Source organism: Stigmatopora nigra, chromosome 12 (genome assembly GCF_051989575.1).
Source record: "Stigmatopora nigra isolate UIUO_SnigA chromosome 12, RoL_Snig_1.1, whole genome shotgun sequence".
Lineage (NCBI taxonomy): Eukaryota > Metazoa > Chordata > Actinopteri > Syngnathiformes > Syngnathidae > Stigmatopora > Stigmatopora nigra.
Window position 1 is genome coordinate 7,362,853 of NC_135519.1, and position 27,184 is coordinate 7,390,036.

Here is a 27,184-nt window from a genome sequence, read left to right on the forward strand (position 1 = left end):
TTATTCAAGCCACTCACCGGACATCGTTTTGCTGTGGTGGTTTTTTCTGCCCAACCAAGTTTACTGTTCTTGCTTGGATAGGCTTCTCCTCTCTGAAATATACCCCCCAAAAAATCTGTCAATTGAGTTATTCAAATACATGACATATTTAATAAAAATATTCTATTTGTGTGCTACAGTTGCCTGACTTAGGCACAAGCAGTTTGGGATCAATTCCCAATCAGTGATTGTGAGTGTAGATTGTTGTCGGTTCTTATATTTTCTTGTGCATTAGTTGTCCTTTGCTTTACTAAATCGTTTCCATTCAACAGTGAGGGGGACACAGACTTCAGTGTGTCGATTACACCAAAACAGTGATGAAAGAAACCTGTGCCGAGGCTAGTACAAGTTAAGACTTGTAAGCGCTGACAGTCTTATTTGCACCCTCTACTGTACGACATGTCTGAATCCTTGACTTCTGAAACATTACTAAAATTGATGCAAGGCCACTTAGAGCTGGAGCTATATATTGGACATTTCCTACTTTAGATGCAGTGAATCGATCCTCCATTCCAGTGCTAGGCTATCAGTCCACGCCGAGTGCTTAAAATAGAACAGAATTGTACAGCTTGAGGAGTGTGTAGCTTAGGTGGGTCATCCTATCTATCTACACGGTAACGTGTGCAGCATTGTGTAGATACTATGAAAAAAAAATGCTTACTTTGATGGATTATGTAGTACCGACAAAAGGCGGTGCGCTTGGGTTTGTTTCCACACTGATCACAATGATGAATGTTGGACTTTTCTTAACATAAGCATGTATAACGGAAGACAGAGGAGGAGGATGCACAGAGTGGACACAAACCATAATATTAAACAGACACCTTCTTCCTACTCTGTTATTGGGCTGCTGGTTCTTTAACAGCCTGTCTGTTTGCAAGAGCTCTGGCCTACATATCGTGCCTACATAAGGATGGGGAAAGGCTCAACCGCACCCCAGAGCTGGAAACAGCAGCTGTTGAGATAGATGCTGCACCGATAAAAGCCAACAGGGAGGGTTTTACTTTTACTATGTGCCATGTCAGGCATCAGTGAGCTTTCTGCTATTCCGCCGCCCTCTTCCCGCTGTCTCTGTCAATGAAATACTTCAAGTTAAAAGCAAATACAGTCCACTCGACTGAAACATAAGCATGACTCACAGCAGTGATGCTAATGAGACGAGTGTAAATGAGAAATTAGTTTCTATTTCTCAGGGAAGGGAGTAAATGGGGTGTCGTGCTGTTGGCCATGCGGCGAGAAGCCATACATGTCAATACTAGAGCCTTAAGCAGACCTGCTTCACTTTTTGACCTTGTTTGATTGCAATGTTCTGTGTGTGTGTGTGTGTGTGTGTGTGTGTGTGTGTGTGTGTGTGTTTCTGAGAGAGAAGAGTGTAAAAGAGAAAAGAGAGAGAGAGAGAAAGAGAGAGAGAGAGAGGAACAGAGAGCGAGAGAGAGAGAGAGAGAGAGGAACAGAGAGCGCGAGAGAGAGAGAGAAATGCAGAATAGTCACCCATTCACACACATGCGAACACATGCATGGTCCGATACAGTAGAAAAGAGCTGTGATAATGATGCTGAAGCACTAGTTACACAAGAGAAGAAGAGGAGCACTCTCTCTATTTCTCTCTCTCTCTCGTTCTCTCTCTCTCTCTCTCTCTCTCTCTCTCTCTCTCTCTCTCTCTCTCTCTCACGCTCACTCACGCGTACGCACGCAAACACGTACACGCACACACAAACGGCAATCTTTTTTTTTTTTAGCTTACTTTAGCATGGCCTCCTCCTTGGCGTCTTCCTCCCGTTGCCGAGCTAAAACAGCCATGATAATCTTCCTCTCATCCTCAGTCAAGTGGCTCAAGTCCGGCTCTGGGATGGCCTGAGCGACGGGTGGACCCCGAGGGCCTAGCGAGGCGAACATCTTGCCCACCTCCACTCTCCTCTCCTCTCCTCTTCCTTCTTTCCTTCCTTCTTCCCCTCGATTGGGATGACGAAAACCCGTTGGCAAAGCCCACGGATCACGACATGGCCCGCGGATGAAGCAGTTTAAGGAGCGACTGATGCGGAGTTCCCATGGCGGTTGGGGGGAGGCACCCGACGCTGGAGCGGCGAGGGCGGCGGCGGCGTCGGCGGTGGCGGCGGCGTGAGAGTAGCCGTGATGACAGCGACGGTGGTTGTGGTAGCTCCAATGTTTCGGATTGACGTTACTGCCTCTCCTTTTTCCCTCTTGCAGCTCCGGTATCTTCTCACCCCCACCCCACCCCCCGCCCACCTGCCCGCCTCTCCCCCTCCACCACCTCCGTTTTCACGGGGAGTCCATTTCTCCGGCGGTCGGTGCGGACGCGGGCACACGGGGATGTTGTGGCCGACCAGAAGAGAAGAGAGGAGAGGAGAGGGGAGGAGAGGGGAGGTGGCGGCGGCGGAGGCAGCGGCGGAAGGCGGAAGGCGGTCTCCGCTCGACCACTGACCTAGCTGCGTCGCTGCAAGGCGAGGCAGACACTTCTCGCTGATGCTGATGCTGCTGTCAAGGAGACAGAGCAGTCAATGGGACCGCAGCCCCTCAAGCGCGTTCACTTCTCTTGCAGCAGGAGCGCGCCGCCCTAATTTGAGAATGGGGGGCTCCAAATGCGCGCTCACGACATTCTGTCGCACGTATCAAAATAAAGGCTTTCCTCAGGGGCCAGATATCAGCTTTTTCACGCCCCCAAATACGCTTTCATTCACCTATCCCTTCACTCAACATTTAAGTGTTTGGATTGTACATTGAGCTCCTGATAAGGTGATAAAGCAGCACGTTTGTGGATCATCCATTCAGTAATAACCTTAATTTAACTCATTAGACTGCTCTCTTTTCCCCTCCTTTTGCTCCCTGTCTCTTTAAGACGTAAACGTTGCCAGTATGACAAGATCTTTTGCTGATTGGTCAACTTTAAGACATGCAAAAACACATCACAGTCGTAAAATCCAACCAAAAAGACTCTTTAAAGTGTTCATCTAGTACAGTACCCAATTTGCCGAATTATTAAGCAAAGAGCTGCATTCATTTTGTCAGGGAGCCGCATACGGCTCGAGAGCATTACAAACTAACAAAGATAAAACTGCCTTCAAATAGTGATCGCAAATTGTGTAAGCGTATCAGTGTAAATACATTTTAAAAAGAACAAGGGATCATAAGAAAAGAGATGCTTTACACTGTGCCCTGTGATTGACCGGTGACCAGTTGAGGGTGCCCCCCACCAACTGCCCAAAGTTGGCTGCAAAAGGCTCCAGCACCCCCACGATTCTTATGAGGATAGGTAGTGGAGAATGAATGAATACATGATTGTGTTACGCGCACTGAAGCGTCTAAACTAACCTCCAGTAGATGGCGACAGGTCCAATCTTTGCTGGTTGTTATTTGTAGATCTTGCATAAGAACAAGGATTTCATTTATTTATTTGTTTATTTTTGCTTAGCGATGCAAGGAGGAGCAACACGGTCATGAGAGGGTGCAAGGGGCATTTCCAATCGCTTCGGCTTTCCTCTTAGTAAGTATGCTGCTCCCCAATTTCTTGTACTATAGCATAAAATGTATACTATCACATGACCTAATTGACAGGATTGGTACTTATTGAACAATGTGGATGTGCTGTCATCTTTTTATTTCACGGTTTAACCTGCTATTGGCAGATATTCAATAGACTTGTGTCATATTCTTCTTTGTGTATGTCAAAATTGTATATACCCGACCTAGAATTTGCTGGCACTGTCAATTAAAACCATTGAGTTAATAATAAATGAATCAAATGTATGCATTTCATTATTGCACCTTTGATTAATGGGTGTTTAATGCCATATAGACTTTTAAATGACTTTGAAAGCAAAAATAACCAGCAAAGCAGAATGTTTTTTTCCGCTAGCAACCATACTTTTGCCACCACTTTTGTGTTATAATTCTTTTTCCAACTTGTGCAAAGGTGATCAACATGCTTCCTGTCATACTGGTTCACGGAGGCGCTGGCACTGTGCCGAGTGAGAGATCAGAAAAGTCTAAAGCTGGGGTTTGTGCAGCTGCTCGATCCGGTTTTGCCATCCTTCAGTGTGGGGGAAGCAGCATGGATGCTGTTGTTGAGGCTGTGACCAAGTTGGAAAACAACCCCAACTTCAATGCAGGTGACCTGCTAACATTTTGAAGCATTCCCTGGTAGGAAAACATTGGAGTCATGTTGAAACTGAGAAAAAAATGAAAAGGCCTATCAACAATGTCCGCTTGGTTTCTCAGTATTTGTGCTATACGTTTTGTGTGCATCACATGTTGTGTTTTCCGCTGTCTAGACATTCATGTGGAATATTTTTAGGGTGTGGGTCAGTACTAACCATCAATGGAAACGTGGAGATGGATGCAATTGTGATGGATGGGAAAACACTGGCTACTGGTGCTGTCAGTGCTGTACGCAATATAGCCAACCCTGTGCAGCTAGCAAGGCTGGTAATGGACAAGGTGTGAGTACACAATGTTTGGACATCAATGTTTTTTTCCATCCTAAAGTAATCCTTTACCCAACCTGAAATATGATACTTTTTTCCCCCAGCAAGTAAAACTATATTTTTGTAGCAATAATATCCAATTTCATTTCTGTGAAAAAATGTCAACTGAATTTAAATGAGATGCCCAAAAAATAGCTTGTAAACATGTTAAAAATTCATTTTGTATTATTAACTTTGATCTTCATTCCAGACCAGTCATAACTGTCTGACAGCACATGGTGCTAATGAGTTTGCCCGGGCCATGGGAGTCCCTGAGGTGCCCCAAGAATCCCTCATCACTGAATACTCTCGAATGCGTTGGAGAATGAACCTTGCACCTGATGCTAACCCTGTGGAGTGCCAAATGTAAATTATGTTATATAATACTAGTAGTAAATACATCCATATTTAATGTATTTTCAACTATAGAGAGTTACACAATGACATTTGTTATCGTTTTTGTCTTGTAGAAACTTCAAATTGAAATAGCTGCATACAAATGCACAAAGCAAATGCAGAAGTTAGTGATTAAATGGAATCAAATCCCACCTCACAATTAAAATGTATGCTGTGCAGGGGAAAGATGGGCACCGTTGGGGCAGTGGCAGTTGACTCCGAAGGTAATGTAGCATGTGCTACTTCTACTGGTGGGATCCTGAACAAGATGGAAGGACGTGTGGGTGACACACCGTGCATAGGTTAGTCCTCCAATCGAGGGATAAAGTCATAACATTTTATCCAGTAAGATGAAATTATAGTGTCTTTTTTCTTAACCTGATTGAGTGAATGGAAGGGGTCAAGGACAGAATGTATTCTTTTCCGGTTAATGTTTGATGTTCAGTCTCCTGCAACTGATTTAACTTGGTTGATAGTTAATTCATGATTTTCTTTTTTCTTTCAAAACTCTCAAAAATGGGGAATTTTCATGGAATAAGGTGATACTGCCACGTCTGCACCAACTGGCATTAAAACAACCATCCTAACATATGGATGCATCTGTAAAAATTTGAACAATTGCATTTCACATAACCAGTAACAATGTTGAGTGTAAATAAATAATTACTTTTTTTCAACGAGAGTTAATTTGTCAACTATTAAATTGGCAAGATGTATGTTCTATTGCTTTTGTATGTTTCAGGATGTGGAGGCTTTGCTGATAATAAGGTTGGAGCTGTGTCAACAACAGGCCATGGAGAGGCTATAATGAAGGTTACTCTTGCTCGACTCATCCTGTTTCATATGGAGCAAGGTATGGACACGCTCATAAACATGAACACACAACAGCATTGTTTTAAAAACACTTTTCTGAATTCCGTGTCAGAAGAGTTTGTTGTCAAATCTGGCAATTGACGATCATGAAACATTCTGTTATCAGGTCTGTCAGCAGAAGCTGCCTCTGATCTGAGCCTGAATTACATGAAGTCTAGAGTGCATGGATTGGCTGGGGTGGTGACAGTGGATCCCCTAGGTCAATGGGCTGCCCGCTTCTCCAGCCTTCAAATGGTCTGGGCTGCAGCCCAGAAGGAAAGCCTGCACTATGGCTTGTATGCTGGGGAGCACTTCACCGAAAGAATTGAAGAACCATAGTGAGGCAATTTCACTTTGGTTTATTTTAAATCTGATCATTTGAATTGCGGTTGCAGTTTGGAACCACCAGATTTTGCAGCTGTAAACTAGGTAGTGTGTTGACAGTATATATACATATATATATACATATATATTACTGTGATTAGATGTATTTAATTGTGGAGCACTCTAATGCTAAACTCTATGAAAAGCATGGTGTTACTGTGTCAATATTAATCCCAAATTATCAATAGGCCCACATGCTCCTGTTGGCTTTTTCCACAGCCCTCTGATTTCTGTTTTTTGTTTTGAGTAGCAACTCCAAACCTAGAGGTAACAGGATCTAAATGCAGATAAAATACAGTAAAGCGCTGAGTGTGGGACTGAAGTGTTTACACTGAAATCAGAGTGAGTTGTGAGGATTAGTTGACATGGGAGTCAGCACGCCTTACAGACAGTTCCCATTCATTTTTCACATGGAAAATGTTGGAAATTATCAAGTTAAATCAATGTGTTTAACTCAGTTGATGGGAAAACGTTGGTATGTAATCTCATCTCATTTTCTCAACCGCTTTATCCTCATTAGGTTTGTGGGGGGTGCTGGAGCCTATCCCAGCTGAATCAGTGGCCAGCCAATCGCAGTGCACAAGGAGATGGACAATTGTGCACTTTAACACCCATACATAGGGGCATTTTCGAGTGTTTTTGGAATGTGGGAGAAAACTGGAGTGCCCGGAGGAAACCCATGCAGGCCAGGGAGAACATGCAAACTCCTGACCTGGATTTTGGTATGTAATCATGTAAAGCAATAACAAGAATTCTGATGCTTGAATAATTCCAATTTTCTCATATTGGCATCATAATATGACAATAAAGGCTTTCTATTCTATTTATGCAATTAGAAAAATTTCATTGCGTTATGATTTTGAGAAAGAGATTTGTTTTATTTTGACAACAGCCATTTAAACCGGAAGTTCATTAGCTTTGAGGCTAACATCATGGAGAAACCGGTAGGAAGAGGGGGCAGGACTCCCTGCTCTCTTGCCCCAACAAAAAGCTTTGGCAACTTAGACTAAAGTCTTTCCAACAAGAAGTTGGCATCGGTTAACACTTGTTTTAAAAAATCGCTTTAGATCATTTGAAGGATTCCCCTAAAATGCGCCGATTAACAACCAGATCATCCTTGTGCGCTGGAGTCGTGAAGGACAAGTGACCGACCGGCTGTTTTGACAGAAGACTTAAGTTCTCTTATGATCATCAAAGAATCCTTTACATTAATATAATTTCTTTTAAGATCAGTTTAAATTGAACTGCCATCACATCCGATCCCCAAATGTAGAGTGAAGTAAAGCAGATCTTGTTCCAGTTGTCGACGGCAAAGTAGTACACTCATGGTGAGTTCATGTACACTTCTTAGTACATCATTTAAGAAGTTTTACTATTTCGGTAAAACAACAGACTATATGCTATGATCTATGTTCTTTCAACTTTCGATCTTTATTAAATTGCTAATTATAAATCAGCTTCTCCCTGATTGACAACTGGATGTGTGAAAAGATGACTTATACTATATTTTAAAGGCGCACGAGGGTCAAATCAAGTATTTTTTTTATTGGTGATCGTGGTATTTTTTATGTGATTATGTACAAATAAATACTTTAGTTCTATGTATTTTATGTAGGTGTCCCAGTGTTAATTTAAAGTCGCAAAATGACCAAGTATTGCCTATTAACGTTTCCTCTCTTTCCTCCCTTGGGATGACAACCGCTTTGGTTCCCAGCCTTATTAGAGTTTGGGGAAGTACCATCTAATCCAAACAAAACCTAACTTGAAACCAGGCTTTTAGAAAAAGAATGATCTGTCCACTTGGGACCGGTGCACTTTCAGAATTTGACCATCATCACTGCCAATCCTATTGGGCACTTTGCATTAACTCTTTGGCTGCCATTAAAAGTAATTCACATTCAATACATTTGATGTAGGAAGGCTGACAGTGAAGAACAATTCAAATCTATTGAATATCATAATTATCAACCCATTTCAAATGACGGCAGAAGAATGAAAAGAGCCACATGATTGGACATCTATTGCCGTCAATGGCAGTGGCGGAGTTAAGCGTCACGTAATGTACTTCTTTACCTAATTGTCTTATATTACTTTTAATTTAGTGTGTGTGTGAATGCATTTGCACGTATGTGCGTGCACAAACTGAGTTGTTTGTGTTGATCCCAAGCACTGGGCCTCTGTGTTTGAGGAGGGGTCTCCGGCTTTGCTGGATTGACCTCAATGTTGCCATGGAGATGACAAGAGTCACTTCCTGAATTCTCAGCCCATCCCCAAGTGCATTATTTTCCAAAGAGAATGAAAAACCCTAGACAGGTGATTTCTGTTTCATTATTCACAGCCTAAACGTTATATAAATGAATTCTGCTAAATTATGCATCATGAAGGTAAATTGAATCACAGTTCTAAGAGAATTTTGATGGAAAATCAATCTACATGTTTTTTTTTACATGTTGCACACTCAGTTTTACTTTAAATATGGGTAAAATGTCTAACAATAGTTAAATGTTCTAGGTGACCAAAGATGTGTTTTTCAAAGCTATCCAAAAAGTATCAAGGAACATTAACTTGCTTTGTAATTCTGGAGTCAATAGTGTTAATAATCAAAGATGTGGTTAAACGGGTCACTAGCTCTGTTAGTATTCAGGACACTGTTGCATATCCGGCCGGTGGCCTGTTAAATTGCTGACATGGACTGATGTACAAGGTCAACTTGTCAGGGATACACTGTTGCGTGAAGGAGGAAAGAGAGTTTCTCGCTGATAATGAATTGAAAGTTTGAAGTATTCTCAAGGTCAAAACTACTATGCATGGTCATTTTTTCAAAGAAAAAAAGGGCTATTATGAATGTTAATTTTTTAAGAGAGAAAAGGCCTTACTATACATATACTATTTGCATATGGTGTGACCTGTAGAATAGCTGTACGTTTTGAGCAATTTTCAAATGCCTCAGATTTTGATAACTACCCAAGATGCATGCATTTTTTAAAAGAAAAAAAGGCCTTACTATACATTGATAGGCTCCAGCACCCCTCGCGACCCTAATGAGAATAAAGCGGTTCAGAAAATGAGATGAGATTGTTTAAGAGTGTTAGCAGGTTTTTTTTTTTCATATTTCAATTTGAAAGCTCAACTGTTAATAAAAGCAAGATTACAACTAGTATCCTTCATGTGATGATGTATCAACCCACACTTGGAAAAATAAGAGTATTAGGTAACCAAGATTATAAGAGATAAATAAAAGCTGTGAAGTTTTTTTTCCTCTCAAATGTCTACATTTTAAAGTCAAGTACACAGGCGGGTAGGGAGTTGTAATTCTCCTACATGGCCTCAAGCTTAATTGTGGAAAGTCATGCTGTTGACATCAAGGCGATTCCAGGAAGCCTGTAAATGTAAAACCCACCAAGATTAGCTGTTACTAGCAGAATTCTAGGAGGTTCTGCGTGACTCTCAAGGAATCCGAATACCCGAGTTACCAATGAGTCTTTAGTTAAAAAAAAAAAAAAAAAAGTTTACAAGTCGCCAATGTTCCATCCATCTGGTGTTCTTGTTGTTGCTATATGCCACAAACATAAATAGTGATTAGTAGTAAGTCTGTTTAGTAGTAACTTTCTTACTTTAAAACAATTTGAAATTCTATAAAAACAATTTCTTATTTTTAACTGACTGTCACTCAAGTTCAGTGGAACATTGAATTCATTTTTATGGTTGTCCAATTTCTTTAAATGTCCCGGGTGACCTAAGATGTGTTTTTCAGAGCACTCGATCAGCAGTTAGTTGCTGTTGAGATGTCCTTGAATTTGGATTTGGAAAAATAAGTGACACCTACATAAGGGATTCTTACGCAAAGTCCAGAGAGTTTACAGAGTTAACAATTGTATCAAGGCGGTTATCTCAATATTGAGCAAATTTACAATCAATGTGCTTTGCTCAATACTGGTCTACATTAATATTGCAATGTCTACAACAATTCTTGGGCACAATAGCAACAATGTACTTGTATGAATTGCGTCAAAGGCAAAGCTTAAAGTGTCACTTTGTCATGCACGATCAAGAATGTTGTTTGATAAGACATGCAATTCATATTTCACGTTTTCACCAAGACTTGAGAAAACACTCTCATACACAATGTAAAGAACAAAGCCTTATCACTTAACACCAATTGGTCTGGGGATTGCCACAATAACAGGCGCCAACCACATTATGGCCATACCTCCAGTCTGCTACCTCAGCAATGAAGGTACAGAACATGGTTTACTCAAACTCACTTGTCCCTCTCTACCTTCCGGATATGGCAAAGTTCTGGGAGAGCTAAGAGTTGACATGGGGGTTCTTGTCAGACAGGATAAACGTACAAAATATTTGGGTTTGCCAGGCTTGGAAACAGCATATATTCCACGACCATAGGAGCCAACTCACCACTAGGTGGTGGTCAGTTGACACAGTGACCGAGACTAAATAAATATATATTTGAATGAAAATACACCTTGGAGAACCAAAATGAACCTGAATCATAACCTATGGAAACTCTCTCTCTCTCTTTTAGTCCAGCTCTCCCTCTCTCTCTCCCTCTCTTCTCTCTCTAACGCTTCATTCTGTTAGCTGGTTGCCAAGAATCTGAGGAATGTGGGAATCCAATGTTCTGATAAAGTTTGCTTTGTTTCCCTAAGAGACCTTTTTGTGTGTGTGTGCTTGTGTGCGAGAGTGAAACAGAGTGACCTGTAGTGATATATGTGGTTCACTTTAATATATGTGAAAGCAAATTTAAAACCACCCACTGTGAACACATACGGAATACATGTTGTTCTGTTCATGCCATTTAGCCTTTAATAATATACTCTTGAATACGAACTTGCATTCCTAAGGCATTATGTTTGACCTTTATTGTCTAATTCCCATTGGGACTTATCACAGGGACCTGCTCGGCTTTAAGAGCATTCAGACAACTAGGAGGAAAAAGTCAAGTACTGATAGCTGTCAGGGTAAAGAAGGAATGACTGGGTTTAAAAACTTGCTGAATCTGGAAATGTACTTTTGGAGTTTAACCAAATGTTAAATACCAATAAAAAACCATGATTTCCAAGCAGGGTTTGGAAAAGTAAGGAGTGTTAATTAAGTTTTGTAGGGTTCTGTTTCGGTTTAAGTTTGTCTATTTTTAATAATTGCCTGATGTGTTTTTGTTTTGTAGTTTAGCAATGCAGTGATTAACATTAATTCTAAATAGAAAAACATTCATTAGTGCAAAAATAAACATCCACCCAGGCTAAACATATTCTATATCTGTTTACATTTTTAAGATTTTCTGTGTGGGGAGTTTTAATTGGATATCATTGAATAATATTATGAAGAATGATTAGCAAAATATTTTTGTGTAGTGAAATGTATGACTTTCTAAAAGTATTCAATAGTAAGAAACAACAGATATCATGAATAAATGCAATTTGTGTGTGCTGAAGTGGTCAGAAAGGGCACAATTAGAGTTTATTTGCGGGTTATTTGAATTCTTTGTTTATGGTGTGCAGAGCTGTGGGAGTGCTCATGGTGGCTAAACAGAATTTGAGAGGTGTTTACATGGTAAATATGTGTATGTGTGTGGTTTGGGAGTTAAGACTGTGGAATGTCACACGCTGACAGGATGCTCATTGGAGTATGTAAAAAGGCTGCAATCATCTGTACAGGTCGTTTGCAGAGACTCAAAAAGGGGCTTAAAATAACTTCAGGTGTCATGTACTGGTGACTCAATCTGATCGGATGAAATCAGAAGTTAAAAAAATATATATATCAGCATTGGGACATCCCTAGTCCATGAAAACCCCATTGCGTGCAGGCCATAATCATAATGTCTTCACACGGAATATTCATAATCATTGAAGTGTTCTGGCATTAAATACAAATTATTAAGAACTTTTCTGTTTCTTTCAGGGCTCAATCACATGCTAGAGACCCAAGGAGGAGCAACGCAGGTCAGTGAAACAAGGGATACCTGGTCATCACAGTTGGTCTCAATTATTGTATTATATCGGTATCTAATGTGGATAAGATTCACTTGTGAGCTTCACCAGGTTGTTTGGCAGTCAGGGCTACTGTAAACATCCTTGACTGGAAGCTGGTGTTGGGTATTGGGGCTTTCAGTCGGATGTTTGCAGCAGCCAACTGCTAGTATCATCTTTTCACACTAGACGTTGCCGCACCTGATTGAGTGTGACACCAAAGTTTTCACATCAAGCAATATATTGTTGGATATTGTAAGATTTTTACCTTACACATTTTTTCAGTATGTTAGTTTCTTTTCAGTTATCTGTTATCTCGGCCTTTAAAGCTACTTTGCTAATAATTAGAGAGCATCGGAAATTTGTCGATATCATTTTAGTTTGTCATGTTGCAAGGGAGTGTTTCTGAAAAAGTGACATAATTTGCGTTATTTTTTTTTCTATTCCCTTCCTTCCCTTGTGCAACATGAATCTGGAAAGAAGTGAATTGAGACTGACATATAGTGAAGGATTTACTCTCAGGGTAGGAATTTTACCAGGCAAAAGTGAGCAGCAGAAGCAAAGTCCCAGACAAATTGGGAAGCGGAAACGTGTAATTGCATGTAGTGATACTTGTCTGATCCCAGTGGATGGGAGTGGCTTCATCCTCTAAAACAAATTAAACAAAAACAGCAGTGTACGTTTGTTAACTGTCTGCTCCTATTAGTGGCGCTGTGTAACACACCACAGGGCCACATACTTGGAAGAAAGGACGGAAGGAAGTAGGTGTGCCATTATTACTAACAACCTTACCTCCACATCCATCAAACTGTCCTGTCCTTATTCATACAATTCTTGCCTTTCTTAATCAGTGATTGAAAAACAATTCAGTAGACTATTTTATCAGCTAATACATGATAAACCGTTTCTTTATAACAAAAAAAAGGAAAAGGAGGGAAATTCGAATAGACTCCATCCATTTTTTTCCCCCAGAAAAATTGGTAAGCTTTTCCCCCTAAATTCAACGATCTCTTGAGTTGCAGGGAGTGTAAACATCCTACACTATCGGCGTCCACCCTCTGGTGGCCGGGAGTGAGCCTGTTTGCACTGTATGGCTCAGAAATTCAGCTCACTGGTTGGGCTGAGTCTCACAATACGGTCCTGATGTTGTATTTATGCATGTTTGAATGTCATTTAAATGCACGTACTTGGAAAATGTTTGTCTTTTTAAAGGACGTTAATAAAGCTAATTGGAAAAATCATATTCTCTCCCTCACCTGCTTAGGTAAAAACATGCAAATGTGTGTCGTATTAACTAGAACTAGTTGGGTTTCATGTCTACTACATAAAATCAAAAAGACCACTGCTAAACAATTGGTTAAGGCAGAGCAGTATAGCCCACACTGTGCTGGCAGGAAATGAAGGACAAGAGGACTGGAAGCACATGGCCTTGCCATATGTTGTTGGGCAAGAGAGGGAAGTGTCAATTTAGACAGACATGGAATTATCTCGCGTACACAAATTTTATGACTACTCAAGTGCACAAATTAATCCGAATTGGAAAAAAAATCTGTAATTAGCACAATCTTAATCCACAGGACCATTTTTATTTCATATTGTGTGCATTTATTTTGATTTGTGTGCTCTATGTAAGCTTACAATTCTGTAAAGTTCACAAAGTACTAATTAAGAACAGTGAAACATAGAACAATCATATTGATTAAATTACTCCAACATGTTTCCTCTAATCTTACACAATGTATGATATAACCTCCCTAAAAAATTTTTTGGAGGGTACATGTTATATTTTGAAATGAATAGAATAGAGTAATAGTAAAATTGATACAAAAACCAATCCACATAAAGTTATTGGTAAATACGATCCATTCAGACACTCATAAATTACAAAAGAGGCACTTAATAGTATGTTACACACGCTCACATATATTTGTAATGCATATACCATGCTAAAAAAACTCAACACGTTTAGCCCATGTTAACATATTTACCTGAAAGGTTTGTCCTACAATTTTATCAAATGCATTGCTGCAGTAAAACACTGTCAGCTAGCAGGAAGAACACAAGTTGGGAAGTCGATGAAAGCATTTCAATTTTGCTAACTCAAGCATCTGACAAATGATATTGGAATACATAGTGATACTTTTTCCTAAGGCCTGCCTGGCTAAGTAAAAGACACACTTCTTGTGGTGCTGGGTTATATAGTTAAACATTAAAATGTAATGTCACATACAAAGTCTGCATTTAATACTGAACAGAACCATAAAAAAGACCAGTTTCACAAAACAAATCATTTTCTTTTTAGTGCATGTTCATACCGTCATAAAAGTATTGCAGTCTCACATTGACACGTTAATAGTTCACACACAATTCACTATCACAGTCCATTTGTCATATAGCTATGTATCCACCAGTGGAGTTTACAAAAAAAATCTAAATATTATTGCGAAATCTAAAAAGCATAGGTTTTAAGTTGTATATATATTAAGTAGAATATATAGCTGTCTTATATTAGTAATTATAAATAACCTTAAAGTGTTTTAATAGGAAGACAGATTGTCATTAAAGTTCAGCACACCACATATGAATGTACAGAAAACCTGTTATTTTCAAGCCAGCTGGGTACAAAAGGCTTTTAGGTGACAGGCAGCCAGATCTGAGGTCCACTATTCAAACTGAATGTCACATTATTTATATCTAAATTAGAAATGGCTATAGTGTGTGGGAGGGGGGGGGGGGGGGGTGAAATATTACAAATACGTTTTGAAAATGTTACTAGCAAAGTGGTTCATAAGGATTGTATTTTTTAAACTCCCCCCAGTAGGAGATCTGGCTTTTTTTATTCAGGCAAAAATAGATTTATATTAATATATACCATATATGTACTGTGGCCAAAAACCATTCTAACATCAATACTTGTGATGAAGATTTAGTTACTATATACAGCACAATTTACAAATGTAAATTTTGAAGAACTATAAGATGTTAATATTTATACATTTGTTGGTTGACACCTGTTAAATAATTAATAATTTATGAATAGTGTGGATATAATATTACCTCATTTTGTACTATATTTGAAACCATAATATTATCTGGGGATCCAGTAAACCAAGTATGAAAATACAGATTATGGCAGTAATATTAAGTATTGTCTTGCTGCTATTTTTAGATAATAGTGATACCAATAAAAACTACATGACCCATAGTTAAGTGTATTTTCAGGGAGTAAATAGTGTGAAGTCTTTACAAGAAGTATATAGGCGTAAAATGGCACATGTGTAACTTGCACTTCCTATTTTCACAGCATTTAAAATTGAAACCTGAATTTCAGTTTACTTAAAATATATATACGTAATTGGTAAAGTATTGCTATTTGTTTTTAGCCTAACTTACCTGACCCTGTTATTTTACACAGTTTGAAAAGTAAGAATAAAACGATTTTCCCTGACATTTTCTTTCCCAAAGCATGTTCCATAAGAGCGGGCTAATCCTAATAACTATTGTACCTATAATTTCAAGTGGTTGATTAACTGACTCAGTGAATCAGCATAGCAAGCATCTGGTCCAAAACATCAGTAACCTTATTGGTTAATGTACCATCACCCAAAAATATCAGGCCGTCTTTAATCCGATATTCAAAGATTCCTGATTTAGGCCTCAACCAGATCACATGTACGGTGTATACAACATTCTCAGAGATATCTATCTAATCGTAAGCCCTTAGGATATTGTTCTGTAACTAAAAAATCTGCCCTAAAGTTTTGTTTTAATATCCCTTTAGAATAGAACCCTGAATAACAAACTTTCGATTTAAGTGTTTAAAAGCCAACATAAGTCACACCAGTCAACGGGCACTTTACAAAGAAACAAGCTCCCCATAATCCTTCCTTTCTAGCATCACAATAAGTGCATTCTCCATTCCGTCAACGCTGGATCCTAGTTGTGTGAAGCCATTCAGACTCACTTCAGCCACATCCTGGCATTGTGTGCCATCGTGGTAAGACACGAGTGTTCCGCTACGTACCGAGGAGGCGGGGATGAAGCTCATCTCCCCTTTCCTCTGTGGTTCAGGTGTGGGAGCAGGTGCTCGGATGCCGCTGCTTCCAGCACCCACACAAGTATCGACATCTCCACTTCTAGGTTTGGATCTCTTATTTGGCGGACCCCAGAGGAAGGCATGAGCAGGCCTGTAGTGCTGGCGTGCGTAGCGGAGCAACTTTCTGCGGGCAGCAGGCCGGCGAATGGTGTAGACAAAGTATTCCAGGATGCTGTGTTGCATGTTGGGAAGTGTGTTCTGGCACAGCGACTCCTCCAAGAGCAAGCGGACCAATGGCGCTTTGAAGACCTCGTAGCCCAGCTCGCCCAGCGACTTCAGAATACGGGTAATACGCAGGTAGTTGTGCTGTGACCTTTACAAAAGAATGGTGCATGTTTCTTGTTGTTTTTTTTTAACATTTTTGCATTACACGGATAATATTGGAAACTTTTGAAATATCTGGTTTTATTTGTGTACTTACTCATTAAGGTGATGGAAGCGCTCCTGCCAATTGGAAGAACGAGCCACAGTTCCACTCTTATCAAGTAGTTTGATCCCGTAGAAGTCCAACATCAGGGAATAAGCTGCCAAGAACCTCCGCTTCGCTTCCCGAGTGCTTTGGAATTCCTGAGAGGAGTAAGCAATTTCGTTATAAAATAACCACTACCATTTATAATAGTTAATATCTATATTTGTCATTAAGTCAATAGATATTTTGTGACAAAAATTGTATTACTTAGTGTACACAATGTAGATTAATATATGTAGCATACAGTAATGGTACATATGATGTAATGTTAGGTCATTTATGCCAGTGTGTGGTCTTACTTTAATCTCATCCTGAGTGAGTTCATGTGCGTAGAAGTTTAGCCCTTGTTCTCGTAATGGGAATAACCTTCCACACAGCAATTAAGAAAAAAAAGAACATTAGTTCATAAAGTAAGAAAATCTGGACTGTTCCCATTGTTCAAAACATTATATATCAAAAAGCAGTTTCAATTGACCCACACCGATGGAAAATCACTGACTGAGTAACATAAGTGTCTTACCATTGAATATAGGTGTGATTGTGCTCCAGCTTGTCATAGTCACCTCGCCATGCTGTCAAAATCTCCTCTATATAGATGCCTAAAAAGACTGTAAATTAGGAACTGAAACGTTTTGGAATCACTTGACTAGTCTGCTCGTCTTAGCAAGTCAAACTCAACTTGTTGCCTAAAAAACAAAAGAATGCCTTGCCTATACAGTCAATGAGCCATGTGCACATGATTTCAACTCACCATCAGGTACTAATGGGATCTTGTTAAGGTAGAAACGCAGGTTTCTGTACTCGTTGGGTTGCCGGGACTTTTTATAATTCTGAACATACAAGGGGAAAAAATATGTTATACAAGTAAATGGTTATCAAAAAAAATAAGCAATTTTATCAGTTGTTCTGATTTTTGTAGTGTATTTATGTTTGCACCCTTCTTCACATCTAGTATATCAGTGGTGTGCCCCTGGGGCCTTCAAGGACTTCTTGGCGTAGTGGTTAGCTCACCTGACTCCCATGTGGGACTCTGGTGTTCGAGTCCCAGTCGGGAATCATTTTCCCTTAGTTTCTGTGTCTTTGAAGTCAAGACCTTCAAATGATGACAAAGGAAAGTGTAGCCAAATTGTGGCGTAGTGGTTAACTCGCGTGTCTCTCGTCTGGGAGACCTGGGTTCAAATCCTGGTTGGGACACATTTTCACTTAGTTGTTTCTGTGGACTTGAAGTCATGAGACTCAAATGATTACTAAGAAAAGTGTAGCCACTTGGTGGCGCAGAGGTTAGTGCACTGGACTCCCACCTGGGAGACCTGGGTTCGCTTCCCGCTGTCGTCCTTTGGTTGATCACTACACCATGTAGGTCAGTAAATGGAATAAGAAGAAGAAAAAAAAGAAAAAACTTTTTAATTTATATTAAACACTTAGTCATACTTTTCAGCAAAAGGTTATATTCCGAACTGCCTTCGGCAGTTCGGAAGACAGTTGAAGGACCTGTCTGTGCGAAAGGCGTTCTCGGGTCGGCCTTCGGCCGACCCTCGACCGCTTGCTTGGTCAGTGAACCGCCGACACCGGGAAGCGAACTCACGTTCTCTCCGTGCAAAGGCGAGTGTGCAACCCACTACACCAACTCGTGCCCCACTTATACATAGGTGTTGAAACGTTTTATCCAAGGAAATGGGGTGAAACACTTAGTCATTTTTCTTCACAAAATGCTTCATCCACTACTGAAGACTTATACACTTAAACACTTAGACATTAATACTTATTCTTTTAACTGAATAATATTTGGAAAATCTTTGCCTGCACTGGGATTTGAACCCAGGACCTCAGGGGTGGTAGACTGATGACTTAACCACTGGGCCACCACCCGGTGAGAGTAAGTGGTAGTACTTATAGTTTTACCTCCATCATTTACCTGAATAATATTTGGAAAATCTTTGCAGGTACTTGGATTTGAACCTAGGACCACAGTGATGGAAGACCGATGACTTAACCACTGGGCCATCAGTCTGTGAGAGAAGTTAGTAATACTTGTACTTTTATCCTATTCATTTACCTCAATAATATTTGGAAAATCTTTGCAGGTACTTGGATTTGAACCCAGGACCACAGTGATGAAAGACTGATGACTTAACCACTGGGCCACCACTCTGTGAGAGTGGGCAGTAATACTTATACTTTTATCCTATTCATTTATCTGAATATTTGGAAAATCTTTGCAGGTACTTGGATTTGAACCCAGGACCACAGTGATGAAAAACTGATGACTTAACCACTGGGCCACCACTCTGTGAGGGTAGCTAGTAATACTTATACTTTTATCCTATTCATTTATCTGAATAATATTTGGAAAATCTTTGCAGGTACTTGGATTTGAACCCAGGACCACAGTGATGAAAGGCTGATGACTTAACCACTGGGCCACCACTCTGTGAGAGTGGGCAGTAATACTTATACTTTTATCCTATTCATTTATCTGAATATTTGGAAAATCTTTGCAGGTACTTGGATTTGAACCCAGGACCACAGTGATGAAAAACTGATGACTTAACCACTGGGCCACCACTCTGTGAGGGTAGCTAGTAATACTTATACTTTTATCCTATTCATTTATCTGAATAATATTTGGAAAATCTTTGCAGGTACTTGGATTTGAACCCAGGACCACAGTGATGAAAGACTGATGACTTAACCACTGGGCCACCACTCTGTGAGAGTGGGGAGTATTACTTATACTTTTATCCTATTCATTTATCTGAATAATATTTGGAAAATCTTTGCAGGTAGTTGGATTTGAACCCAGGACCATGGAGGTGGTAGACTGATGACTTAACCACTGGGCCACCATTCTGTGAGTGTAGGTAGTAATACTTTTATCCTATTCATTTATCTGAATAATATTTGGAAAATCTTTGCAGGTACTTGGCAGTAATACTTATACTTTTATCCTATTCATTTATCTGAATAATATTTGAAAAATCTTTGCAGATACTTGGATTTGAACCCAGAACCACAGCGATGAAAGACTGATGACTTAACCAACGGGCCACCACTCTGTGAGAGTAGGTAGTAATACTTACACTTCTATCCTACTCATTTACCTGAATAAGATTTGGAAAATCTGTGCAAGTACTTGGATTTGAACCGAGGACCACAGTAATAGAAGACTTGACCACTGGGCCATCAGTCTGTGAGAGAAAGTAGTAATACTTATACTTTTATCCTATTCATTTACCTGAATAAGATTTGGAAAATCTTTGCAGGTACTTAGATTTGAACCCAGGCCCATAGAGGTGGTAGACTGATGACTTAACCACTGGGCCACCATTCTGTGAGGGTAGGTAGTAATACTTATACTTTTATCCTATTCATTTATCTGAATAATATTTGGAAAATCTTTGCAGGTACTTGGATTTGAACCCAGGACCAAAGAGGCAGAACACTGATGCCCTATCCACTGGGCCACCACTGTTGAAGATTAGGCAGTAATATTTGTTGTTTTGTCTCTTTTCACTCCTAGATCATACTTAGTATTTTATTGTGCCTTCAAGTGGGAAAAGTTAGGTATGCTTACTGAGCACAGCAAACCAGGATTTGAACCCAGGTCCACAGAGATGGAAGGCCAAGGCCTTATTATACTATGTCGCCTTTTAAGACAAAAAAGCCTTACTATACTGTTGTTTTTTAAGACAAAAAAGCCTTACTATACTATGTTGTTTTTTAAGACAAAAAAGCCTTACTATACTATGTCGTTTTTTAAGAAAAAAAGCCTTACTATACTATGTCGTTTTTTAAGAAAAAAAGCCTTACTATACTATGTTGTTTTTTAAGAATAAAAGCCTTACTATACTGTCGTTTTTTTTTTTAAGAATAAGAGCCTTACTATACTATGTCGTTTTTTAAGAAAAAAAGCCTTACTATACTATGTCGTTTTTTAAGACAAAAAAAGCCTTACTATACTATGTCGTTTTTTAAGACAAAAAAAGCCTTACTATACTATGTCGTTTTTTAAGACAAAAAAAGCCTTACTATACTATGTCGTTTTTTAAGACAAAAAAGCCTTACTATACTATGTCGTTTTTTAAGACAAAAAAAGCCTTACTATACTATGTCGTTTTTTAAGACAATAAAGCCTTACTATACTATGTCGTTTTTTAAGACAAAAAAAGCCTTACTATACTATGTCGTTTTTTAAGACAAAAAAGCCTTACTATACTATGTCGTTTTTTAAGACAAAAAAGCCTTACTATACTATGTCGTTTTTTAAGACAAAAAAAGCCTTACTATACTATGTCGTTTTTTAAGACATAAAAGCCTTACTATATTATGTCGTTTTTTAAGACAAAAAAGCCTTACTATACTATGTCGTTTTTTAAGACAAAAAAGCCTTACTATACTATGTCGTTTTTAAGACAAAAAAGCCTTACTATACTATGTCGTTTTTTAAGACAAAAAAAGCCTTACTATACTATGTCGTTTTTTAAGACAAAAAAGCCTTACTATACTATGTTGTTTTTAAGACAAAAAAGCCTTACTATACTATGTCGCTTTTTAAGACAAAAAAAGCCTTACTATACTATGTCGTTTTTTAAGACAAAAAAGCCTTACTATACTATGTTGTTTTTTAAGACAAAAAAGCCTTACTATACTATGTCGCTTTTTAAGACAAAAAAGCCTTACTATACTATGTCGTTTTTTTAAGACAAAAAAGCCTTACTATACTATGTCGTTTTTTAAGACAAAAAAGCCTTACTATACTATGTCGTTTTTAAGACAAAAAAAGCCTTACTATACTATGTCGTTTTTTAAGACAAAAAAAGCCTTACTATACTATGTCGTTTTTTAAGACAAAAAAAGCCTTACTATACTATGTCGTTTTTTAAGACAAAAAAAGCCTTACTATACTATGTCGTTTTTTAAGAAAAAAAAGCCTTACTATACTATGTCGTTTTTTAAGACAAAAAAAGCCTTACTATACTATGTCGTTTTTTAAGACAATAAAGCCTTACTATACTATGTCGTTTTTTAAGACAAAAAAAGCCTTACTATACTATGTCGTTTTTTAAGACAAAAAAGTCTTACTATACTATGTCGTTTTTTAAGACAAAAAAGTCTTACTATACTATGTCGTTTTTTTAGACAAAAAAAGCCTTACTATACTATGTCGTTTTTTAAGACAAAAAAAGCCTTACTATACTATGTCGTTTTTTAAGACAAAAAAGCCTTACTATACTATGTCGTTTTTTAAGACAAAAAAAGCCTTACTATACTATGTCGTTTTTTTTAGACAAAAAAAGCCTTACTATACTATGTCGTTTTTTTAGACAAAAAAAGCCTTACTATACTATGTCGTTTTTTAAGACAAAAAAAGCCTTACTATACTATGTCGTTTTTTTAGACAAAAAAAGCCTTACTATACTATGTCGTTTTTTAAGACAAAAAAGCCTTACTATACTATGTCGTTTTTTAAGACAAAAAAGCCTTACTATACTATGTCGTTTTTTAAGACAAAAAAGCCTTACTATACTATGTCGTTTTTTTAGACAAAAAAAGCCTTACTATACTATGTCGTTTTTTTAGACAAAAAAAGCCTTACTATACTATGTCGTTTTTTAAGACAAAAAAGCCTTACTATACTATGTCGTTTTTTAAGACAAAAAAAGCCTTACTATACTATGTCGTTTTTTAAGACAAAAAAAGCCTTACTATACTATGTCGTTTTTTAAGACAAAAAAGCCTTACTATACTATGTCGTTTTTTAAGACAAAAAAAGCCTTACTATACTATGTCGTTTTTTTTAGACAAAAAAAGCCTTACTATACTATGTCGTTTTTTTAGACAAAAAAAGCCTTACTATACTATGTCGTTTTTTAAGACAAAAAAAGCCTTACTATACTATGTCGTTTTTTTTAGACAAAAAAAGCCTTACTATACTGTCGTTTTTTTTTTTTAAGAATAAAAGCCTTACTATACTATGTCGTTTTTTAAGACAAAAAAGCCTTACTATACTATGTCGTTTTTTAAGACAAAAAAGCCTTACTATACTATGTCGTTTTTTAAGACAAAAAAGCCTTGCTATACTATGTCGTTTTTTAAGACAAAAAAAGCCTTACTATACTATGTCATTTTTTAAGACAAAAAAGCCTTACTATACTATGTCGTTTTTAAGACAAAAAAGCCTTACTATACTATGTCGTTTTTTAAGACAAAAAAAGCCTTACTATACTATGTCGGTTTTTAAGACAAAAAAGCCTTACTATACTATGTCGGTTTTTAAGACAAAAAAGCCTTACTATACTGTGTCGCTTTTTAAGACAAAAAAGCCTTACTATACTATGTCGTTTTTTAAGACAAAAAAGCCTTACTATATACTATGTCGTTTTTTAAGACAAAAAAGCCTTACTATACTATGTCGCTTTTTAAGACAAAAAAGCCTTACTATACTATGTCGCTTTTTAAGACAAAAAAGCCTTACTATACTATGTCGTTTTTTTAAGACAAAAAAGCCTTACTATACTATGTCGTTTTTTAAGACAAAAAAGCCTTACTATACTATGTCGTTTTTTAAGACAAAAAAAGCCTTACTATACTATGTCGTTTTTTAAGACAAAAAAAGCCTTACTATACTATGTCGTTTTTTAAGACAAAAAAAGCCTTACTATACTATGTCGTTTTTTAAGACAAAAAAGCCTTACTATACTATGTCGTTTTTTAAGACAAAAAAGCCTTACTATACTATGTCGTTTTTTAAGACAAAAAAAGCCTTACTATACTATGTCATTTTTTAAGACAAAAAAGCCTTACTATACTATGTCGTTTTTAAGACAAAAAAGCCTTACTATACTATGTCGTTTTTTAAGACAAAAAAGCCTTACTATACTATGTCGGTTTTTAAGACAAAAAAGCCTTACTATACTATGTCGCTTTTTAAGACAAAAAAGCCTTACTATACTATGTCGTTTTTTAAGACAAAAAAGCCTTACTATATACTATGTCGTTTTTTAAGACAAAAAAGCCTTACTATACTATGTCGCTTTTTAAGACAAAAAAGCCTTACTATACTATGTCGTTTTTTTAAGACAAAAAAGCCTTACTATACTATGTCGTTTTTTAAGACAAAAAAGCCTTACTATACTATGTCGTTTTTTAAGACAAAAAAAGCCTTACTATACTATGTCGTTTTTTAAGACAAAAAAAGCCTTACTATACTATGTCGTTTTTTAAGACAAAAAAAGCCTTACTATACTATGTCGTTTTTTAAGACAAAAAAGCCTTACTATACTATGTCGTTTTTTAAGACAAAAAAGCCTTACTATACTATGTCGTTTTTTAAGACAAAAAAAGCCTTACTATACTATGTCTTTTTTTTTAAGACAAAAAAAGCCTTACTATACTATGTCATTTTTTAAGACAAAAAAAGCCTTACTATACTATGTCATTTTTTAAGACAAAAAAAGCCTTACTATACTATGTCGTTTTTTAAGACAAAAAAGCCTTACTATACTATGTCGTTTTTTAAGACAAAAAAGCCTTACTATACTATGTCGTTTTTTAAGACAAAAAAAGCCTTACTATACTATGTCATTTTTTAAGACAAAAAAGCCTTACTATACTATGTCGTTTTTAAGACAAAAAAGCCTTACTATACTATGTCGTTTTTTAAGACAAAAAAGCCTTACTATACTATGTCGGTTTTTAAGACAAAAAAGCCTTACTATACTATGTCGCTTTTTAAGACAAAAAAGCCTTACTATACTATGTCGTTTTTTAAGACAAAAAAGCCTTACTATATACTATGTCGTTTTTTAAGACAAAAAAGCCTTACTATACTATGTCGCTTTTTAAGACAAAAAAGCCTTACTATACTATGTCGTTTTTTTAAGACAAAAAAGCCTTACTATACTATGTCGTTTTTTAAGACAAAAAAGCCTTACTATACTATGTCGTTTTTTAAGACAAAAAAAGTCTTACTATACTATGTCGTTTTTTAAGACAAAAAAAGCCTTACTATACTATGTCGTTTTTTAAGACAAAAAAAGCCTTACTATACTATGTCGTTTTTTAAGACAAAAAAGCCTTACTATACTATGTCGTTTTTTAAGACAAAAAAGCCTTACTATACTATGTCGTTTTTTAAGACAAAAAAAGCCTTACTATACTATGTCTTTTTTTTTAAGACAAAAAAAGCCTTACTATACTATGTCATTTTTTAAGACAAAAAAAGCCTTACTATACTATGTCATTTTTTAAGACAAAAAAAGCCTTACTATACTATGTCGTTTTTTAAGACAAAAAAGCCTTACTATACTATGTCGTTTTTTAAGACAAAAAAAGCCTTACTATACTATGTCGTTTTTTAAGATAATAAAGCCTTACTATACTATGTCGTTTTTTAAGACAAAAAAAGCCTTACTATACTATGTCGTTTTTTAAGACAAAAAAAGCCTTACTATACTATATCGTTTTTTAAGACAAAAAAGCCTTACTATACTATGTCGTTTTTTAAGACATAAAAGCCTTACTATACTATGTCGTTTTTTAAGACATAAAAGCCTTACTATACTATGTCGTTTTTTAAGACATAAAAGCCTTACTATACTATGACTGCACTGGGAGTCAAAACACATGCCCACATGGCAGTCAGGTAACAGAACCACTACACCATGAAGTGGCCGCATATTACCCCAACATGATTGGAAAGTGTTGAGTACACATGTGTATAAATATATATATATATATATATATATATATATATATATATATATATTTATATATGAATAATGAAGGTAAAATGTTTCCCAACCGGCATTCAAACCACACTTGCCCACACGGCAGGTGAACAAACCTCTACACCATGAAGTGGCCACACCTTACCTTGTCGTTTTTGGAAACCCTTGAGTACACACGGTTGCTTCTATTTAAGGGAAAATTACTCATGAAAAGGAGGATGGATTTTGGTGAGTAAAATATGGCTATGTCCCTAAGTAATATTTCAATTGTATTAGGTCATTATTGATATTTTTATGTGTCACATTAGAGGTTTTAAAGCTATAAAATAGTTTTTGAGGGTTGGATTGATTCCAGCAGCTGAAGGTGTCGCTCGTACATTCACGGACCCCCACTGCAGTATATGTATATGCACGTGTACTTTTAACAATTGTAAATGCGTTTTGGAAATAGAAGCATGCCTTTGTCTTCCTTTTTGCATTTACCGGATAGCAGTGTCGATATTTGTACAAGTCTCTGGCGGCATAAAAACTTCGCTTCATCTTTGGAAGAAACTCTGGAGAGTCACTCATCTACAGAAAAAAGCAGAAATGGAATAGATTAGTATAAAACAAAACCATACAGTTTGTAAATAGGGCAAGCAATCAAAAAATTATGAATTACATATATATATATATATATATTTTTTTTTTTTTTTTTTGCAAAGCACGTTTTGCCATTGAACTGCTCAGTATGCTCCTTAACTCATTCACTGCCATTCGTAGGTTTAGAAATAAATCAAAGCCACTTGAACTGGGGTGACAAACGTTCAATTATCTTGTTTTAGTGCCATTGACAGTGACACATGTCAAATCTGTCTCGAACAGGAAGCATGGCAGCGATTTAACAATCGCAGTTTATATTTCATATCGCGTGCGGCAAATTTGCAATTGATGAAGATGCCACGGCTTAAATGTCATATGATCTGTTGTCACAAATAAGTGTCATGTTATTAAAAGAATATTAAATGATCTGTCCGTGTTGTTCGTGTCTGAATTATCCACCATGTGCTATCAAATAGCTTAAGATCCAGCCTACCTTGGGGGACGAGTTTCCACTGCTAACTGCCGACCACTCGTTCTCCGCCGGGCTCACGCTCTCGGAGATGCCGCTGTCCTCCTCGGCCGCCGTTTGGTCGCCTTCCGAGTCCGACCCCCATGTCGAGTCGCATTCCTCCACGGTGCTCGGCTCCTTGAATCGCCAGTGGCCCAACAAATTTCCCATTTAGGAACACGCAGCGCCTGCTCCATCAAAGTGATCCCTTCACCTACTATTCCATTATTAATTTTAAAAATGGGCGGATGTCGACTTGCGATGGGCTTTACTCAGCATCAAGGACAAAAGATTTCAAGCTTAGCAACGACGACGAGGGTTGATGTAGTAGAAGGGTTGGTTAGTTCTTCATTGTCCAATAGGAATCGAAGAGCTGAATTAAATAATAATACGCACGACAAAGCTTTGTAGTTTTCATTTGCATTGTTTTCTTTCTTCCTTTTTTGCTTGACACACAAATCAAATGTTTTCAATTGAATATATAGAATATATCTCATCTCATATATTTTTTCTAAACCGCTTTATCCTCATTAGGGTCGCGGGGGGTGCTTGAGCCTATCCCAATTGACTCCAGGATTGAGGTGGGGAAAACCTTGAATCGGTGGCCCAGCCAATCGCAGGGCAGAAGGAGACAGACAACTATGCACACTCTCACCCATAC

General features: G+C 37.6%; 3 protein-coding genes and 2 long non-coding RNA genes across 30 annotated transcripts in view; 3 read left to right on the forward strand and 2 right to left on the reverse strand.

Moving 5' to 3' along the window:
* rims1a (regulating synaptic membrane exocytosis 1a) overlaps window positions 1-2,277 on the reverse strand; it is a 31,211-nt gene extending 28,934 nt beyond the window's left edge. Inside the window, exons 1-2 of the mRNA XM_077730389.1 lie at window positions 1,784-2,277; window positions 18-92 (exon numbers count right to left, since the gene is read on the reverse strand). Coding sequence (XP_077586515.1) covers window positions 18-92; window positions 1,784-1,935 — 227 coding nt within the window. The 5' untranslated portion in view covers window positions 1,936-2,277. The remainder of the gene's footprint in view (window positions 1-17; window positions 93-1,783) is intronic.
* Window positions 2,278-3,976: 1,699 nt separating this feature from the next.
* On the forward strand, window positions 3,977-6,975 carry asrgl1 (asparaginase and isoaspartyl peptidase 1). Its single transcript, XM_077730324.1, has 6 exons — window positions 3,977-4,166; window positions 4,352-4,494; window positions 4,732-4,886; window positions 5,097-5,218; window positions 5,659-5,769; window positions 5,896-6,975. The coding sequence occupies exons 1-6, from the start codon at window positions 3,980-3,982 to the stop codon at window positions 6,105-6,107; spliced, it is 930 nt and encodes a 309-aa protein (XP_077586450.1). The 5' UTR covers window positions 3,977-3,979; the 3' UTR covers window positions 6,108-6,975.
* Window positions 6,976-13,694: 6,719 nt separating this feature from the next.
* LOC144205754 (opioid growth factor receptor-like protein 1) lies at window positions 13,695-26,868 on the reverse strand. 2 transcript variants are annotated; one of them, XM_077730322.1, is made up of 7 exons: window positions 26,509-26,868; window positions 25,893-26,003; window positions 17,456-17,534; window positions 17,225-17,303; window positions 17,004-17,070; window positions 16,657-16,802; window positions 13,695-16,548 (listed from the first exon to the last, which is right to left on the reverse strand). In XM_077730322.1, the coding sequence occupies exons 1-7, from the start codon at window positions 26,692-26,694 to the stop codon at window positions 15,996-15,998; spliced, it is 1,221 nt and encodes a 406-aa protein (XP_077586448.1). In that variant the 5' UTR covers window positions 26,695-26,868; the 3' UTR covers window positions 13,695-15,995. The 2 variants fall into 2 exon arrangements, with proteins under 2 accessions (XP_077586448.1, XP_077586449.1); XM_077730323.1 differs by having other exon boundaries at window positions 25,917-26,003; window positions 26,509-26,866.
* Window positions 14,900-17,925, forward strand: LOC144205758 (uncharacterized). Its single transcript, XR_013328223.1, has 3 exons — window positions 14,900-16,136; window positions 16,211-16,521; window positions 16,665-17,925. It is a non-coding gene; the product is annotated as an uncharacterized LOC144205758 (long non-coding RNA).
* On the forward strand, window positions 18,003-20,849 carry LOC144205757 (uncharacterized). 25 transcript variants are annotated; one of them, XR_013328210.1, is made up of 6 exons: window positions 18,004-18,724; window positions 18,789-19,135; window positions 19,206-19,279; window positions 19,347-19,561; window positions 19,693-20,041; window positions 20,109-20,849. It is a non-coding gene; the product is annotated as an uncharacterized LOC144205757 (long non-coding RNA). The 25 variants fall into 25 exon arrangements; XR_013328216.1 differs by having other exon boundaries at window positions 19,206-19,273; XR_013328204.1 differs by having other exon boundaries at window positions 18,789-19,000; window positions 19,068-19,135; window positions 19,206-19,561.
* Window positions 26,869-27,184: the final 316 nt, after the last annotated feature.

What these genes read in the sequence shown, in the direction of transcription:
- asrgl1 (XM_077730324.1), top strand. Translation starts at nt 3,980, where the DNA reads ATGCTTCCTGTCATACTGGTTCACGGAGGCGCTGGCACTGTGCCGAGT. An exon ending in CAACCCCAACTTCAATGCAG is followed by an intron (nt 4,167 to 4,351) that starts GTGACCTGCTAA and finishes GAATATTTTTAG; the next exon opens with GGTGTGGGTCAGTACTAACC. An exon ending in AACCCTGTGGAGTGCCAAAT is followed by an intron (nt 4,887 to 5,096) that starts GTAAATTATGTT and finishes TATGCTGTGCAG; the next exon opens with GGGAAAGATGGGCACCGTTG.
- LOC144205754 (XM_077730322.1), bottom strand. Translation starts at nt 26,694, where the DNA reads ATGGGAAATTTGTTGGGCCACTGGCGATTCAAGGAGCCGAGCACCGTG. An exon ending in GTGGAAACTCGTCCCCCAAG is followed by an intron (nt 26,004 to 26,508) that starts GTAGGCTGGATC and finishes TTTTTTCTGTAG; the next exon opens with ATGAGTGACTCTCCAGAGTT. An exon ending in AATCACACCTATATTCAATG is followed by an intron (nt 17,071 to 17,224) that starts GTAAGACACTTA and finishes GCTGTGTGGAAG; the next exon opens with GTTATTCCCATTACGAGAAC.